Source organism: Aquarana catesbeiana, linkage group LG12 (genome assembly GCF_042186555.1).
Source record: "Aquarana catesbeiana isolate 2022-GZ linkage group LG12, ASM4218655v1, whole genome shotgun sequence".
In the NCBI taxonomy this organism is placed as follows: domain Eukaryota; kingdom Metazoa; phylum Chordata; class Amphibia; order Anura; family Ranidae; genus Aquarana; species Aquarana catesbeiana.
In genome coordinates, this window is record NC_133335.1 from 185,853,554 (window position 1) to 185,872,922 (window position 19,369).

General features: G+C 40.9%; 1 protein-coding gene across 1 annotated transcript in view; it reads right to left on the reverse strand.

Annotated features, from left to right (window-relative positions):
• Positions 1 to 7,287: 7,287 nt before the first annotated feature.
• The window catches only part of LOC141113380 (protein-glutamine gamma-glutamyltransferase E-like), a 99,786-nt gene continuing 87,704 nt past the window's right edge, over positions 7,288 to 19,369 (reverse strand). Inside the window, exons 11-13 of the mRNA XM_073606442.1 lie at positions 10,241 to 10,398; positions 9,990 to 10,123; positions 7,288 to 7,526 (exon numbers count right to left, since the gene is read on the reverse strand). Coding sequence (XP_073462543.1) covers positions 7,376 to 7,526; positions 9,990 to 10,123; positions 10,241 to 10,398 — 443 coding nt within the window. The 3' untranslated portion in view covers positions 7,288 to 7,375. The remainder of the gene's footprint in view (positions 7,527 to 9,989; positions 10,124 to 10,240; positions 10,399 to 19,369) is intronic.

Genomic DNA, 19,369 nt, shown 5'->3' on the forward strand with positions numbered 1-19,369 from the left:
AGGGAAAGTCTCTCCTGTAAGAGTTAATATGGGAAAAAGGTGTCTCCACTGATGCTTTATCACCAATCCTTCTTTCCCTAATAACCCCAAATTTTCAAAATCCAATTGGCATTGGGACAGAAAGTGAGGTGAAATCTTCTGAACAGGGACACAGACAGCAAAAAAAAAAAAAAAAAAATGTTACAGGGCTGGTAATCCTGCCCTATATTATCCAAAAAGCTTAAACATAGATTTTGGGGCTGGAGCTACACTTAAAAAAATGTACCTGTTCCAAATTACAAACAGATTCAACTTAACAACAAACTTAAAGACCCCTATCTTGTTTGTAACCCAGGGACCGCCTGTATACTGCTGTTCAGAGTATATAGAGCCTGGGGGGCCCCAAGCCTTTTTTTTTTTTTTATTTGGGTGCGGGGTTCCCCTTAATATCCATACCAGACCCAAAAGGGCCCATTAATGGGCTGGGGGGGGGGGGGGAAGGGTCAACATTACATTACAGCCGCAAGCAGTTTTAAAATTACTTTTTTTTCCCCTTTAGAAATGTCATTTTGTGCAGGGACTGTTCTAAAGATGGGAAACACGTGCCACTTTACAGGCATACTATAGACACCCCCCAGGTACGATATTTAAAAGGAATATTTCACTTTTATTTTTTCATATTAAGCGTTATTAAAATCACTCCGTTTTTAACTTTTTTTTGCATTGATACTTGTCCCCTGGGGCAGGACCTGGGTCCCCAAACACTTTTTAGGACAATAACTTGCATATTAGCCTTTAAAATTCGCACTTTTGATTTATCACATTCAAGTCTCAGTCTTTAACGGGGTTCGCATGTTCGCACAAATTTTTGGTCTGGTTGCATCTTCTGGCATAAACCGAACCCAGGGGGTGTTTGGCTCATCCCTACAGACCAGTATAAAAAGTATAAATTTTATTGAGTGTAACAATAATGTGCATATAGATTAATACATAAAAACAATTTCTGATACCCAATTGTACAGTTGTATGAAGAAACCACCCACTATCCTGGAACTGAACGGACTATTGATGATCCATACAGATGTAAACACCTTATATGTTACGGACTACAAAGTCTTTCTTCAGAGGTCAATTTAAGTCAGATGGGTACAGATTTTCTACAATAGAAAAAGTATGTAAATAGTAGTTTAGTATATAGTAATTGTCAAAAGTAAAGTTATCAATATCATAACAATTGCAAGGACACAAAAATATACAGAAACAATCATGTGTGTTCAGCCATATGTGCAGACTACTTACAGAATAGAATAATCCACATAGGGTAAGTCTGATGGATAAGAGATGGAACTTAATGGTCATTCCAACCATGGGAAGCGTACACAATCCACCCCAGGGCCCAACGAATTCCGGAAAACAAAAAAAGGCAGCCAATGCTTCATTACAAGGACTAAAGACTATGGAGCTTATAGTTTCTGCTTGTACTGGGCCAATGTCACCGTACTGAACAATATAAAAGGTATAGCAAAAGGTTACTAATGGGTATGTTAAGTGCATCCAATAGGGCACAAAATAAAGGCTTGACAGCGCAACTGAGGCTGCATAAGGTAACGGTCTGTACAAGATAGTAACAAGCAAGATCAGCATACATTAAAGTACTGGATGTATGCAAATGTACTGCTTTTCAACCATGGACTCCCTCAGAATGTGTAATAAATGCTGGGAGTGCAGGTATAAAGACCTGTATCAGGGTCCTTTTATACCTGCACCACAAAGTCCCCCAGCACGATGACGCGTGGTGTGGAAATTTTTATTAATGTATGTTTTCAGATGTCCCCCAGTGTAAGTTTTGCTGTAATACGCTCATGTGAGCGTATTCGCAAATAGACGTTGGTGGAAGACCATTGGCTGCGGAAACCTTGCCGTGTACATGGCAGATCTGTTTGCTCTTTTAAGGATGTTTGTTTATGCCTCACCAAAGGGACTGGCCACTCCATGGTGACCTCATCTAAACTCTTAAGTAAGCAGATCTGCGTACATGGGAACCATAGCATAACCATACAAAATTATGGATCACTGAGCCATGATAGAGTATGGCTCACGTCATTGGTAGCAGTGGGAATGTGCACACGATCATGTGCAGAACCATGTAAATACCGTTCAAATTGTAAGTCCTTTGTGTCTCACAAAACGCTTGCCGCATGGCTCTGCACATGTCACTACTGTATTTCTATTTGAATATATACATGTGTGTGTGATTGGTTCTTTTGAAAAAATACAAGTGTCTAATTGGCTAATTCTGAAGCCACCGCCTTCCTTTGTTTATTCATGTTGACAGTATAAATAAAAGGAGTAAAGCATTCAATGGGAGGATTCTGCTGAGCTCAACGCGATACCAGCATCTGTGTTACTTGGAGACATACAAGCGCACTTCCCCGGCATTTTATAAAAAAAGCTGTTTTTGTGCTTTTAACCGCAAAGAAATTATTTGCTTATAGGGAGAAGCTTAGAATTTCCCTGGCAGGCTCAAGCCCACCCAGAGGGGCGGAGTCCCGTCCCAGACGCACTAGCGGCTACTGTCTGCGCTCCAGGACAGAGGAAAGGAAAAGGAAAAGGAAAAAAGAAAGAAAACCGATATTTACACAGATGGATGGAAGTTACAAACAATGACAGCATATTGATGGAAATCGCATAGTGAATAGGGATGAGCTTTGTGTTCGAGTCAAACGCAGGTTCGACTCGAACATAGTCTGTTCAGTCGTTCGCGAATTTTGAACGTTATGGGCCATTCGTGACAAATTCAAGTGGCGTGTCATGGCCCATAATTCACTGCGGCATCGCAGTGCATTGCTGGCTGATCATTGGCCAAGCATGCACTCTGACTCGCATGCTTGGCCAATCACAGTGCCGTGTGTACAGAGAGCCGTAATTGGCCAAAGCCACGGAGGCTTTGGCCAATTATGGCTCAGGGGGTGTAGTACACGCCCCACACTATATAAGGCCACCTGCGTGGCGGCCTTGTGTAGTGTGTTGCGGCAGAGAGAGTTAGATAGACAGAGAGTGTGTATGTGTGTATATATATATATATATATATATATATATATATATATATATATATATATATATATACACATATACACATACATATATATACACACACACATATACATATATACATATATACATACACACACACACACATACACATATACATACATACACACAATCACAAACATACACACTGTATTCAGTTTAGCTAGATCCGTTCCTGTTATTCTCTTCCTAATATACTGACAGGCAGGTGTTTTTACGGTATTTACAGTTAGTGTACTGTGTAACCCTGCACAGTTGCACCTACAGCATAGCTACCTGAAGCCAGGTGCTTGTGTGCCTCTTCTAATCCTATTAATAGCACAGGCAGGCTCTTAAAGTATTTCCAGTTAGTGTACTGTGAACCCTGCAAAGTTGCACCTACAGTATAGCTACTTGACGACAAGTGCAGTTAGTTCTCATACTAATAATACTACAAAAAAAAAAAAAAAAACTATGCTGCTAGGAGGTAGTAGTACAAAGGTAAATGAACACGTAAAATGATATAAACGTATAAAAAACCAGAAACAATATAATAAGTACAATCAATATAGAGCACTTCTATACCCAATAGGTGCAATGTGATATTCCACAATAATCGGTGGTAATAGCAAAGTGCAAAAAATTCATTCAATAAAGACTTAAAGCCAGATGTGATAAGTATCACTAAAAACCTCAATGGATCGTGCAAGTAGGCAAAAAACATTGTCCAAAAAACAGCAATTAAATTAAATGTACAACGTGCAATCAATATGTGCAAATATCGCAAATGCAGTGTATAATAAACATAGCCAAAATAAGTCCACTGAAGAACTTGTGGAAATTCAAAAGGCAAACGTGTGCAAAATATATAATGGGATTGGGAATGTAGTCCAATGTGATTAAATCCTCTTAAAGTGGCTAATCAGAAAATGTGCAAAAAAGTGCAATAAGGTGCTGAGAGAATGGGGGTGATCTCTTCTTCGTGCACAGGACACACAGTGGTGTGAAGTGGCCTCTTACCTTGCTGTAAAGAGGTAACCGCATAAAGTTGCTGGTAATGGCTGCTTCTCCCTTGTACTGCTAACTGCCTCTCACTTAGATTCCTGGCTGGATGGACCTGTTAGTGGGTCTTTGTCTCTCAGTGGAGCAGGAGGGGGATTAAAGGAAAGAAGGGGCCAAATAGTGTAGTATTTCAATCAGAGGTTGGTTTTTATTAAAATAATGGTGAGGGTACTCACTTCACTTACAAGAAAAAAAAAATACACAGAAAACTTATCTCCTACGAGCGGCGAGCTTGTTTGCATATATCAGTCTTGGATGCCTATCCCGTCCCTATGCGTGACTTCATCAGGGGATGAAGGTGTAGAATTAGGTGTGTCACAGCCAAGTACTTGTGGGCAATCTGCTATTGGTACACCGACGTCAGATTGTACCAGGCAAATTTCCCTGCTGCACAGGAGAAAGAAGTTCACTCCCAGCCATCCACATGCCCAGCGGTTGAAAGCTAGCTTGGCAAAATTGCTAGCACTTCAACTGCTACCTTTTCAGATGTAGACTCTGCCCCCTTCCGCGAGTTTGTGAAATGTGCAGTTCCTCAGTGGCAGGTTCCCAAAAGCCACTTTTTCCTCACAGAAGGCAATTCTGGCTCTCTACCGGCATGTGGAAGGCAATGTCTTGGCCTCGCTGGACAGGGCGGTCAGAGGTAAGGTGCATATTACTGCTGACTCATGGTCCAGCAGGCATGGACAGGGATGTTATCCAACTTTCACGGCACATTGGGTGAATGCTGGCAGCTGGGAAGGATGCAGGACAAGGTGCAGTAGTGTTGGAGGTTGTGCCGCCACCACGCCTCCAAAATGCTATTACTGGTGATTCTGACACACCTCTCTCCTCCACCCCTTCCTCCTCCATGGCCTCTTCCTGTGCTTTGTCTTCAGAACCAGTGGTGCTCCGTAGGCATTCAAGGGGCTACGCAAGTACGCAGGCCAAAAGATGCCATGTGGTGCTTGAGCTGGTGTGCTTGGGGGACAGTAGCCACACTGGGGCAGAGATTCTGTCAGCTCTGCAGGGGCAGGTTCAGAGGTGGTTGATGCCACACCAGCTTAAGCCAGGAATGGTGGTTTGCGACAATGGCACCAACCTCCTCTCCACCCGGGACAACTGACCCATGTGCCCTGTTTGGCTCACGTCCTTAACTTGGTGGTGCAGCGGTTCTTGGGCAGGTACCCGGGCTTACAGGATGTCCGGAGGCAGGCCAGGAATGTCTGTGTACATTTCCGCCGGTCGTATAATGCCAGTGCTCAGCTGGCTGACCTTGACAAGGAATTTAACCTGCCCAAGAACCGCCTAATCTGTGACATGCCCACCAGGTGGAACTCAACATTGGCCATGCTGCAGCGGCTGCACACGCAGCAGATGGTCAATGAGTACCTGTGCGACTTTGGCACCAGGACAGGGGAGCTTGGTTTTTTTACCTACGCCAGTGGGCCATGATCAGGGAGGCATGCACGGTCATCATTTGAGGAGGCCATGAGGATGGTGAGCAGCGACAGTGCATGCACCAGTGACACTGTCCCCCTTGTCCACCTGTTGAAGCACACGCTGCGTGGAATAATGGACAGGGCACTTGAGGCAGAAAGAAGGACTTCCTTAGCTCTCAAGGCCCCCTTTATCCAGACAGTGTTCCTGCATGCCCGCCGATCACACAGGAAGAGGACGAGGAGGATTGTCTGCATGGAAGTGGAGCCTGGCACCCAGCATCGGCCTTTAAGGGATCATTTACAGTCCCAAGAAACCCATGGACTTGTACGTGCAACCATCGCCAGCGTCTGTTTTACATGGTGCAGGAATACCTAGGGGCAAGATCTGACTTGGACACCTTTCCCACCAAAAGTCCTCTGGGTTACTGGGTCTTGAGGATGGATCACTGGCCAGAGCTTGCACAGTATGCCATTGAGCTAGCCAGTCCTGCATCCAGCGTTCTTTCAGAACGCACATTCAGTGCTGCTGGAGGCTTTGTAACCGATCACAGGGTGCACCTGTCCACTGACCTTCATAAAAATGATTCAGTCTTAGATCACCACCAGATACCAAGCACCTGATGCAACCGAATAATTTTTTTTTGAAATGTCAGATTCCTTCAAGACTCCCTATGCTGAGTGACTATTCTCTCCCTCCTCAATGATCATGCTGATAGCTTGTAAGAATATTTTAGAGAAAGACAAAGACAAAGACAGAGACAGAGACAGAGAGAAAGAAAGAGAGAAAGAGAAAGAAAGAGAGAAAAAGAGAAAGAGAAAGAGAAAGAGAAAAAGAGAAAGAGAAAAAGAGAAAGATCTTTTAGTGAAACAACTCACATACCAATACGTAGATTGGTTTTAGAAACATTTACAGCTCTATGTATGATACCCAAACAGCAAAATATAGAAAAGTAGATGTGTCAAAAACTTTTAAAATCACATCCACCCTGATTTAATCACTAGTAAAAAGGCTCAATTTGAATCAATTTTTAAAGAGCAACTTCAGCTCTGTCCTGTAGTGGGGCTTAATGGGACAGCTGGTGATGCGGCAGTGACACAGGGACGTGGCAGCAGATGAGTGGATATCTGCTAACAGGCGCTGCAATGATGGATCTGACAGGTGATAAAAAAAAAAAAAAAAAAAAAAAAAAAAGGAAGACTCATGATTGCTGGTAGTTAGACTAATATTTGCAAACTAAAGTTTTTTTTTTTTTTTTTTTTTTAAATAAGCGGTCGTTAGTAAAGCCAATATCAGAACCGATTGTAGTGTACAGAGATTTGCAAAACAATGGGATAAAAGGCATTTCTGAACTTTGGTTTAGCGCATGGTTACTGTGAATGCATCAATGCAGTGCATGTTACCTCAGCTTGCATTCAATGAGTTTACCAAAAATGTAAATCTTGCAGAATATACAGCCTCATGCTACATAACTAAGCTCAATTTCATGCTGAATAAATGAAATTAATGCATCTTAAATAGAAAACTCTTTAGATTGCTTTTAACTCAAAGCATTAAAATTTGAAAAAAAAAAAAAAAAGTGATTTATATCCACCCTGCTTTAAGTCTTATGATAAGAAATGTAGAACGGGTCTACTACAGTTTACCATTAACAGGCTATACTAAGCAAGTCTACCAACTAATTTTTACAAAACATCTCACTTTTTTTTTTTTTTTTTTTTATATAACATATACAACTTCAACCTAAAAAAGGCTTTGGACCAGAGCTGTTAATAGAATACACACACACACACGACTTTTCCTTTCTGCAAAAACATTTTATTTGATGAAAGAATGTAGTGCTGGTACGTTATTCAGAGAGCACATTAATTGGCAATATACCCTTAATGTCACTGAGCTTATTAGATTTCAAGTCCACCACGAGACACCTGGGGCCACTTCGGTAAGGGATAATGTTGATATTGGTCACAGATTGCTGATCTTTCTTCAGACAAGGTATCCTGTAAATAAAAGCAGTAGATTTGGTGAGATGAACACATTTTAGGAGTGCATCAGCCATGTTTACATGTATTCTAGCACTATACTTTCACAAAACACCAGAAAGGGCTATTCAAACCAATGGAGGGGGAGGGGAGGGTAGAAAAAACAAAAAAAAAAAAAAAAAAAAAAAAAAAAAACCCCACCATAAAGCCTGAGCAACCAGTTAGAAGTTTTTAAAAGTATATGTAAACACCGCTATACAAAAAAAAAAAAAAAAAAAAAAAACACAACCCACCAGAAGCAGTCAAGAAAACAAATTTAGTCAGAGGCATTTTGGCTGGAACCCCCTGATCAGCACACCTTCTGTGATCTATCTCCTCCCGCGACAAGGACAAGCTGATTGATGCTGATACAGGGAGTATTTTACTGTGCCCCCCCTCCTGACCAACTGTATTGCCAGTGAAGACTGGGAGCAGGTGTAAATATTCAGACCTCCTGCCTAAAGTGTGGTGGCCTTACCCCAATGAGGCGATAACTAAAACAAGTACTTTTTCCCCTGATCTGAAGTCTGCCCCAGCCCTCTTCTAGGAATGCTAAAACTAAAAATTTCTTGAATTGAATGGTGACAGACACCTCTATGTACACATTGCCAAGGACTAGACTAATAGCCAAAATGCTAGCACGTCTGGGGAGGTAAATCACATGCATTTTTTGGGACCAGGGAAGTGCTGTCTGTACACAACAGCTGTGGATGCAATCCATACTTACCCTTCACTATGGCCCCAGTCTGAAACTGGAGCCTGGATGCACGCAGGGTAGGACAATCCATTTTACTCTGAACGCCAGCCTTGTTTTAAATGCTTTTGGAATTTACAATCATGCAAGTGCACCGATTTTGACTTCCTTTCCTGAACACAACTATATGGATCCTGACCTGAGATTGATCACAGTATCCGTATACAGAAAAGGAGGCATTGTCTCGTGGCATTATAAGACCATCTGTTCCTGACCTGGTCATTAATGGTGAGCTGTTCTCAAATCTAGCACAAGGTGGTTAAGAGTTTGGAAACAATTCTTGGTGGCAGACAATTGAGTAAATTACCTCACTTTTAATTGACTTATTTTGCACATTGTATGAAAATAAAATGTTATTGTCTGCATCTGTATTTATCATTAATTTTCAGGATTTTAGCACTTCCTTTACTGATTTTTTAAAAAGTGCTTGTCTAGTAGGCCTAGGAAGTGTGGTTTCACTATCAAAATTAGCCTCTAGCCACTATGCAAGCAACCTCCAAATCAGAGTGAGCCCTAACCATTTGGATTCAACAGCACCAGACATCCATAATATATAAAAAAAAAAAAAAAAAAAAAAAAACAAACACACACACACACACACACAACCGACACATCTACTGGCAGGATCAACAGATACAGCAAGTTTCTTTATTATTTTGCCCTTCCTTCTGGCAGACTGCATCACATGTTTGCTCCTCAGTTTCAAGTGCTCGTCAGCATAGATGACTAACCAACACCACAAGGATCACTGCGATATGATTTTGATCCAACTTCCAGGGCCATTATCAAAGTTGCATCCAATTAGCACTAGATAATCTGTATATTCTGGGGCCAAAATCCACACTGGAAATGCAGTAGCATAGAAACTTTTCAAAATATCTTTGCCAAGTCACATTGATATGAACAGAAGCAATATGGTTACATTTAAGGTACCACATTTAGCAGCTCACCTGGTTGATTATTAAAAAAGAGGCACATCCAAGGATGCAGGCATCCAGGGTAAAGCTGTCCACAGATTATCTGATGCACCACAATCAACAGCATCTCCTCCATGCTGCACTCTGAGCGCTTCAAGTCTCATTTTCAGATCTACTGCAGGGTAGTCTTCCTGGTCACGATTGCAGATTGACAGCGGTGGAGGATGGTCTATGTGGACAGCTTTACCCCAGATGCCTGCATACTCAGATATGCCTCTTAATCAAACCACGAGTTGCTACTGTAAATGTAACCATATTGCTACACTTAGGAGGTGCCTCTTTTATACTCCAACTCCTGATAGATTTTGCTTCCAATTCCCTTGTAGAAAGATATCTTATGGTTATACAACCCATCACATAATCTCACATAATGCTATAATCTTTATAGGGACTATAAACTGAAGGACTTCTGAATAAATGGTTGTGGACCAAATGAATGATCTGAGTTGCCATTATTTCTCATGGGGAAATTTGCTTTGATATGAGTGCTTTGGATTACAAGCATGTTTCCGGAATGAATTATGCTTGCAATATGCGACCATCTATTGGTTACCATTTGGCTTTACATTTCCCAAAGCAAAAATCATAATTTTAGGTTGTCCATATTCTACTGCATTTCAGAGAAAATAGGAAGCATCTAATGGGTACATGAGCAATATAGACCTTCCTCTTTAGTCTTTGTATGAGCTCTATAGTATCAGTCACACTTACTTAATATGGATCGGTTCTTTTACCAGTCCGCTACCTTCAGCTGTCAGAATGGTGTTTTCAATGTCCTGTGAAAGGGGATTGGTGAAAATAATCTCTGTATTTAGAGGCTGACTTACACGTGCTTCACCTGTTGCCTAAAAAAAAACAAAATAAAAAAATTTAAAAAAAAGTCAAGTCAGTCTTTTCAAAGAAAGGACAGACACCCACACTTTGGGCAGACTGCTCCATTGACAAGCATTTTAAGTTTATACCTTTATCACAATGGGTTGGGACCCCAGCTTCATCACAGAATCCACCAGTAATTTGCCTCCTTTCTCATCTTCACACAGCGCAACAGCTTTGATCATATTATCCGTAGTTATTGCAGCTTCATACTTGGCATACGGTATTGAAAATTGTATTTTTTTCTCTTAAAGAAAAATGGTTACAAGGTTGATCAGGTTTTGAGGTATTCTACAGATAAATATCATGATCCCATTGTACACTGTTGGAGTGCTTGATTTAAAGAAATCCTGTTTCCAGACCACCATTCATTGCAACAATTCTTATAACAATATGCATGGTTTACCTGTAAAATCTCCCCTGCATAGGCATTCAAATGCCTGAGATTGTCACTGAATGCACTCAACTTGGATGACCATAGAACTAGAAGGGCTGTGATTGGGAAAGGACTACACTAAAAGTGGAGCAGTCAAAACTTTGTAGAACATTTAAGAGGCACATTGCATGGGGGGTGGGGGGTGGGGGGGAGTTGAAGAGACACAGAAGTATTTCCACCTTTGGGACATACAAGGGCAGTCCCATGAAAAGGTTTGAGTAAAATCCTTGAAACAATTTTGCCACAGGAACTGGGGCAATCACACCCTGGTCCAGGAGACCCAAGAGGGCTGATGGGGATCTGCTAGTCTGCAGTGACAAAAGGCTGGCGATAAGCCAAGGAGGGGCAGAGAGTGAAATGCCCATTTACACTCAAATGTCCAAGATGTCCCCTGACTCTGGAAGGTAGCACCTTCTTGCCAAGGAAGGCTTGGTCTGGGGATTGGACAGGCTGAACCCTAGACTTTACAGTTAGACAAAGAACCAGAAAAAAAGTCGTTTACAGTTCTCTACAGATAGAGAGGAGTCCGTTACTCAGACCTGCCACCACAGGTTGCAGGAAAGAAATTAGTGCTATTCCCCATTAACACAGAATATGTTGATATGGGAATCCCTCCTGCCGGGCCATTGTGTTCTCCCAGCAGGAAAAGCCCTCCCCACCAAGGTGTTCTTGATAAAGATAACACCAATATTTGATCCTTCTACATAGTCCTTCAAAAGAAGTTGATCAAATGCTTCTTGACATGGGTTTTGCAGTCCAGTACTTTAAAGTGTCTTCTGTAAAAGGATGAGACATGTGAGCGATAAGCCAGAAATCCTACATTACACGATTAAAGAGTCATTTGCTCCCTGCATTTTATAATCAAAGGATCAAAATGTAGCAGTGGCTAAAAATTGGCAATTTGGTGAACAGGGAATGCCAGAAAAAAAATCAGTTCTAGAGGGAACCAACTGTTTTAACAACTGGGTCTTAAGACAAGTGCATCCTCCACGAGTGTGGCAGTTGCTTTGTTAATGCAGGACACCATAATCATTTAAGTTCTCCTGCACAGGAGTATTCTAGGCCTTGTGTGTGCACCTCTTGGGCACAATAGAATGCCAGAATTGCACAAGTGCAGCATCCAGCCCCCTGCCTGCAACTTGTCAGTCTATGGCAGGCTTAAGTGCACTACAAATGGAAGGGTCTTAACACTATACCAAACCAGTACTTGCATTAAAGGGCCCCATGTGTTCAGAGATACAGGTTATTTTGCAGTACTGCTGCTGAATTTGGAGAGTTACAATTTCATACAAGTGTTTCAACGGTTATAAAATCCAGCTGCCATGGCAGCAGCTCAACCATCTGTCTTTACCACCTCAAATGCCACTGTATACTAGGCCTACATTTTTATTCAGAGGTAGGACACAGAATTCCAAACACAGCTAGACTGAAATTAAGAAAATTATATGCATTAAGAACATTTCTAAATGCAGGTAAACACTTGGTTTTTGTTATTGCCAGCATGAATGAGACCTTAATTTGGAATAATGAACAAAACCTCAGGGGCAAGCTCAGTTAGAGACCGGCATGTTTTGAGCCATCAGCCAAGTCACCTTCAGACTATAGCCTTGCATGACTGGAAGAAACCTCAGGTGAAAGTGCAGAAGTAACCAGTCACACCACAGACTGGAAGAGAACTTGAATGTTGTAATAGACTGTAGCACCCTTGTTCTAAACAGGGCTGCTAGTAAATTTAGTTGTGCTAGGTGGTAACTAGCCTGGCTAATTTGTAGTCTTTGATCAAATGGGTTTTCTCCTAATCTTGGAGTTTAACTGAACTCTGTTAATAGGTGGCACTGTTACCTTTGACATTAGTATGATATATCAGTGAATTCAGGTAATGAGTGAATATGCTTTTCCTCGGCCAATTAGGAGTTTTTGGCTACTGAGATAGTCTGGTGATCTGGGTTCTTTCCACCCAGGCTACAGCCTGGGTGGGTGTGTGGAGCAGCAGCCGAGGTGTAGGCCTGAAGCCTAGCCACATGTAAAGGGGCTCAGCCCAAGGGGAACCTGATTGTTGCCAGGAGATACAGAAGAAGTTGCCAGAGGATCAACCACTCTGTCTGGAGGCAATTGTAAAGGGATGGAGTACCAGAGCAGACTACATTAGCCGGGGACTGAAGCATTGGGAAAGCTTCAGGAGAGAACTCATCCAAGATGTACAGCAGGTAGCTTTAAGTAAAGCTTGGAGGGATCCAGCGGGTAGCTGTGGGTGGAGCTTGAAGAACTATAGTGAGATTTTGTGAGTTTTGTTGCTATAGTAGACAGCAACTGCTACAAAATACAGATTGCTGCATTCAGCTTAAAAGCCCTTTTCTGTATTGCTCTCTGTCTAGTTCTATTTTTGTTCAAGGAGTCTGCCAGGTTGTTGTTGAATTTGCCTAAGGGCATCCTGTGCCCTACCCCTCTCTCCCCTGTTCTTGTTGAGGAAAAAAAAAAAAAATAAATAAAAAAAAAAAAAAAAAAAAAAAGATAAAAGATGGGTGCCAGCCACTTTTAATACACCCACCATGCCTAGTAATCTGCACCGAGGAGGAATGTCAGCTCTCCGACTCTGGAGTCACCACCAGGCCTCTGGAGGTTGGGGAGACAGCTACAAGACTTAAGCAAAGGGCAAGGGAACTCTAGGTTGCCTGCTGTATATTGGGTGCACTGCAAGCAGCCCTGGAGCAGAGTGGAAGCTGGAGGCACCAGTTAACAGCAGGACAGACTCCTTAGGGTCTGAAATCAGATGTTGAGAAACAAAAAAGAAAGGGCGCACCAGCCATGTGCATTTTCCTTAGGTAAAAATTATAATATTGATAAAAAGGAACTACTTACAAACAGTAGCAGGAGATCTCGAAAGTATAAAACAATCTTCAAATCACAGCATGTGGTGAAGGAGCAGCAGAGCCCAGAGGTGCCGGAAGAGCTCACAAGAATCACTGCTGTTGACGCGTTTCGAGGGGGAACACCCCTCTTCCTCAGAGCACTGCAGTCTCAGGGGACTGCTCCTTCACCACATGCTGCGATTTGAATATTGTTTTATAAAGTAAAAAAAGGAGAAGAGAAACTGCTGCGCCAACCCAACAAGCCAATAAAAGTGAAAATAAAATGTAGTGAAACAATAAGCAGCCAACACCAACAATTAGACAAATTGTGACAATAAATAAAGAAACAAAAAAGTGTAGCGCTATACTGTATCAGTTAGCAGCATCAAAAATGTGCTAGGGTGACGAACAGTGTATACCAAAAGTTATATTAGACCATATGCGAAAGTACAGTGAACCATTAAGAAATCTAATATTCCAAAAGGGACATCTGTTCACATATCAGCTATACTTTATCGGTTAACACCATCACAATGTGTCAAGATGACAAACAGTGTGTATAAACAATTGAATTAATGTTTGACCTCATACAAGAGGATAGTACATCCGTGAGAAATCCAATATTCAAAAGAGGACCTCTGTTAGCATATCCTCTATAATAAAACAATGTGAATCAAATGTGCATCACACAAATTAAAAGTCATACATAAGCATGTGTGGATAAGAGTATATAATAAGTCTCTGAGGTGGGGACAGTTCATATAATCAAATGGAGACTTCTTGGAGCATAGGTATCTATCTCAAAATGACATTTGTTGTTGGATTCCTCCAGTGATCAGCCTGGTGTAATAATATAAAATGCCCTTACCGGACGCGGTGGACTCACAGGCCGTACAGCGGTGAGTCATACGAGCTTGAACCGTGTACCACGGTAGAGTTATAGTTGTTCCTGGTCCACCATCAGGTGATCTTGATAGAAAACTCCAATCATAAACGGTCTCCCGGTTCGTCCTCCAACACTCACTTTGGTCTCCGACAATTCAGGACAGGGACAATAGGAGAAGAAAGGCTCCACATAGTGTGAATTCCGAAAGGATTTTATTGCATAAAAAATTCCAGCATAAAAAATTCCAGATAAAAGCAAAATTTATAAAAACATGAAAAAATGTAGTAAGCGCAGTAGATAAATGGTTTGAGGTAGCGTCCTACACCCCTACTGCGCTTACTACATTTTTTCATGTTTTTATAAATTTTGCTTTTATCTGGAATTTTTTATGCTGGAATTTTTTATGCAATAAAATCCTTTCGGAATTCACACTATGTGGAGCCTTTCTTCTCCTATTGTCCCTGTCCTGAATTGTCGGAGACCAAAGTGAGTGTTGGAGGACGAACCGGGAGACCGTTTATGATTGGAGTTTTCTATCAAGATCACCTGATGGTGGACCAGGAACAACTATAACTCTACCGTGGTACACGGTTCAAGCTCGTATGACTCACCGCTGTACGGCCTGTGAGTCCACCGCGTCCGGTAAGGGCATTTTATATTATTACACCAGGCTGATCACTGGAGGAATCCAACAACAAATGTCATTTTGAGATAGATACCTATGCTCCAAGAAGTCTCCATTTGATTATATGAACTGTCCCCACCTCAGAGACTTATTATATACTCTTATCCACACATGCTTATGTATGACTTTTAATTTGTGTGATGCACATTTGATTCACATTGTTTTATTATAGAGGATATGCTAACAGAGGTCCTCTTTTGAATATTGGATTTCTCACGGATGTACTATCCTCTTGTATGAGGTCAAACATTAATTCAATTGTTTATACACACTGTTTGTCATCTTGACACATTGTGATGGTGTTAACCGATAAAGTATAGCTGATATGTGAACAGATGTCCCTTTTGGAATATTAGATTTCTTAATGGTTCACTGTACTTTCGCATATGGTCTAATATAACTTTTGGTATACACTGTTCGTCACCCTAGCACATTTTTGATGCTGCTAACTGATACAGTATAGCGCTACACTTTTTTGTTTCTTTGAATATTGTTTTATACTTTCGAGATCTACTACTGTTTGTAAGTAGTTCCTTTTTATCAATATTATAATAAATTTTACCTAAGGATAATGCACATGGCTGGTGCGCCCTTTTGTTTCTCGTTGTCTGCTAGGATTCCCCATCCTTGAGGGCAGCAAGGCCTGTGTTCCAATACCACTTGGTCAGCTACCCACTTGTGCGCTGGAGCTTTTTTCTTAGTTATCAGTCTGAAATCAGATGTGTCGCAACCATGTTAAGTCAACATAGTATGGCTCAGGGTAAGACAAGGCCTCAAGTATTTATGAAACTTAGACAGCTGGTAGTAGGTGAGGGTTGGACAGCTAAAGGTGACCAAAGTCATTGTAGGTAGGAAACAGGAACAGGCTGAAAAATTGCAATTCCATGTTTTTTTGCAAGCAAGGAGCAGTGGGTAGATGCTTCAACTGTGCATGGCAGAAAGGAACATTACACATGACATTTGTGCTCAGTCTCAAAGCAGTAAAACTGGTAAGCATTAATCAATAACTGTGGCAACAGATTATGCTCAACCCAAGCAGCCTAAATGACTACTTGAGTCTTTAGAGCCAGGACAGCATCAGTGGTTTTGGACCTGAAAAGTTCTTCATGGCACTTACTAGAAGAGCATCTGGTCACTTCCAGGTTGTCTGCACAACATCCTGTCCAGGAGCGGGTGGATGGGGCACTCCAAAAGTCAGGCTGAGGATGGCTGCAATGGAGGAGACAATGCTGCAATGCGGCCAATATATTCCATAAGTGAGGAAATTTTGGAAGATATTGGCCACAAATATCTATAAAAAGGTTTAGATGAAATTATATGGAAAGGAAACCAGGAAGAGTTAAACGAGTTTATTAAAAATTGTACAAACTATGGCAAAGGTTACAGTAAATGTCCAACAAAGTGCCACAAACTTTAGATTGAGATTTTCAAAAAAAAAAAAAAATTGTAACTGAACACCAGGACACACTTTAGGAGACGGACATGAAGACATTTACAGTAGCTGCCACCATCAGTGGAAAAGAGGCATACCCAAAGGCCAATTCATAAGGATCAGGAGCAATTGTGACATTATACACAGACATACTGATTGATAGATTTGAAGCAAAGGTTAGGCAAGAACAGAATTGGAGCACACTAGAGACAAAATAAGGAATACCGATAGAGAAAGTATGCTCAACGGCAAGAACGAGGAAACAGAATTTCAATTACCACCATGCAAAAACCAAAAAAAAAAAAAAAAAAAGTGTGCTGAAAGACGTGACAAGTGCTGGAATGCAGTTGTGGGCTGCAATACGTGGGAAGAACAAGAAAATGATCTCTCAGGATAGGTGAACATATGCAAAATATAAATAATTGATTTAGACACCATAGTGTCTCACAGCATTTTAGGATTAAACACAATAGGGACCCACAGTACCTCAAATTCTCTGCCATTGATAAAGTTGTACAAAAAAAATTGGAGCAATTGAAACCTGCGAAGGGAGGTCTCATGCAATGAAACCCACTGGATATTTAAAGTTAATGTTAAAACTGCACGGCTTGAATATGGCTTTAGACAAAATTGTTTTATTGAAGTTTTTTTTTAATATTTGTATTTACATTTTTTCTTCTTGACGTTAAATTTTTTTATTATAAATATTTCTAATTTTATCATCCCACATTTTCTAGTACTTTACTTGTATTTTAACGTGAATTTATGTATTCTGTAATATGATACCAATTTTGAAGCTCGTGTAAGGGTAGCATATTTTTAAATGGGTGTAATATATATAGAAGTTAGGTTTTCTAAATAGAGTTTGTTCTGGAGTCTTAAATGTCGACTATGTAAAAGCCTATCCAGCCATTCCTCCTGGCCTGAATTTGACATCCACTAGTCGGGGGATTAAAAACAGTGATTGAAAGCAACCATTACTTCTGTTTCTATTTAAACTAGATAAAAGAGGGAAACAGGAAGCAAGCAAAGTATCGCATGGGCATGTAATAACAGTAACCAAAATGGCAGTCTGCAAACCTCTGGTTTCACGGAAAGCCCAATTGGTCAAATGTAATGAAGAATGGGCAAATATACCTCAAGTAAAATGGCACCCCCAGCTTCCTGATGACGCACAGCTGTGAAACATGTAGAGGCCGATGAATAGCGTCACTTCCTGCCACGACCCACACCAAACCGAGGCTTGCACCGCACACTGGTCCCTAGAGAAGGGACAGTGAGCAAAAGGCTATACTCTGATCGCTGGATAGACTTGTGCCTGTCTTATAGGCACAACAACATGTGAGTGCATTTGTCTATCAATTTAAGATACAAGAAAAAGCTTAGAATGTTTTGCAGTGATACCCATTTGTTTTCCATGAGTTTGAGATTGTTGAAGCATGGATGGAACACTGATTGCTGGCAAACCTGTTATACCCTATGGAAGGAAAACAAATCTTGGCATAATATTGAGGCGGTTTTATTGCTTTCTGGTGAGTGCAAACTTTGGAAGGTGGTGGTGCATCGCAAATTGGTGCATAAAAGCATGAGGTTTTTGAGCACAAGGGAGATCGTATATACTTAATGGAGCAGCACTGGGAATTTGTAATTTTTCCACTGATAATTTTTTCTAATATGCATTTACCCAAATTTGTATATTCACACAAATTGTTTAGACACAAGGTATAGGTTTAGGGTTGGCGCAGTTACCCTTCATATGCACAATGGAGATTCTGATTGCAGAAGATTAATCAACACAAGACACCACACATGCTAGTTATATGAGTCTTCCGCATAGCAGACGTGAATTTTCCTAAGACCAGCAAACACCTGAGGCATGCTGGTAGGAGTTAACCTGTACAGGCCTACTTTATCAGTGTCCAATATTCCTGTAAGCAATAGTATAGCCAAAACAGAGATACTGCCATGTCCCTCAATAGACAAGAAAAAAAAAAAAAAAAAGTCTAAGGTGGTTACTGAATCTCCTTAAAAGCTAAATTGCGTTGCGCTTTTAACAGAGGCAACTATATACACCTAGGCACAAGGCACAATACATGTCCCATCAGGTGGCAGGAAGAAACAAAGTGGCAAAAAAAAAAAAAAAAAAAAAAAAAAAAAAAAAACCAACCACCACACCCAAGTGGTCCAGCGAGTCAGAAGTTAAAAAACAGGCAATGTATAGATCTGGTTTCTTCAAACATGCTTGAGACAAACCTAGGTTTGCACATCAGAGCAGCTTTTTATAGACTAAATATGTGAAATTAAATAATCAGTATAGCTAGACCTATTGTTGGAGGGAATCTCAATGAAGAGGCAAACAGATCATGAACAAATAAGAAGGTATACAACCAACATGTTTGTAGGCAATTCCAGTGTACCCATCAATGTAAAATTTGTACACATTGCCAGATAAATTTGTCCGTTAGGAAACATTTCAGGGCATTTGTTCAATCCATTTTACTGCTTTTCTTAGCACAATTGGAAACAAAGGACAGTGCTTGGGAGGTGGGTAGGGGCAGCAACAAGGGGTAATTTGGGAGCTCCTGAACCTATTCTAAGGAGAGAAAATTAAAAAAAAAAAAAAAAAAAAAAAAAAAAAAACACCCTGGACTGCATGCGACATGAACTGGCCCTAAAACCTATAAGTCTCATAAGATGGAATCAGCATATTAGTGACACTAAGAAAAGGAGAGGATCTTTGCATTTACAACTGTATACTAGGATTGTAACAATGAATGGTGATGACGCTTCTAAATTTCCAGGTTCCATCAGGAAACAAGATACACAACTAAACACATTTGACAGTTTATTTTTCTGTCCAGCCATTCCCAAACCTTACACAGCCTTGTTTAGACAAGATTTCTTTATTGCAGTAGCGCAACACAGCTAGG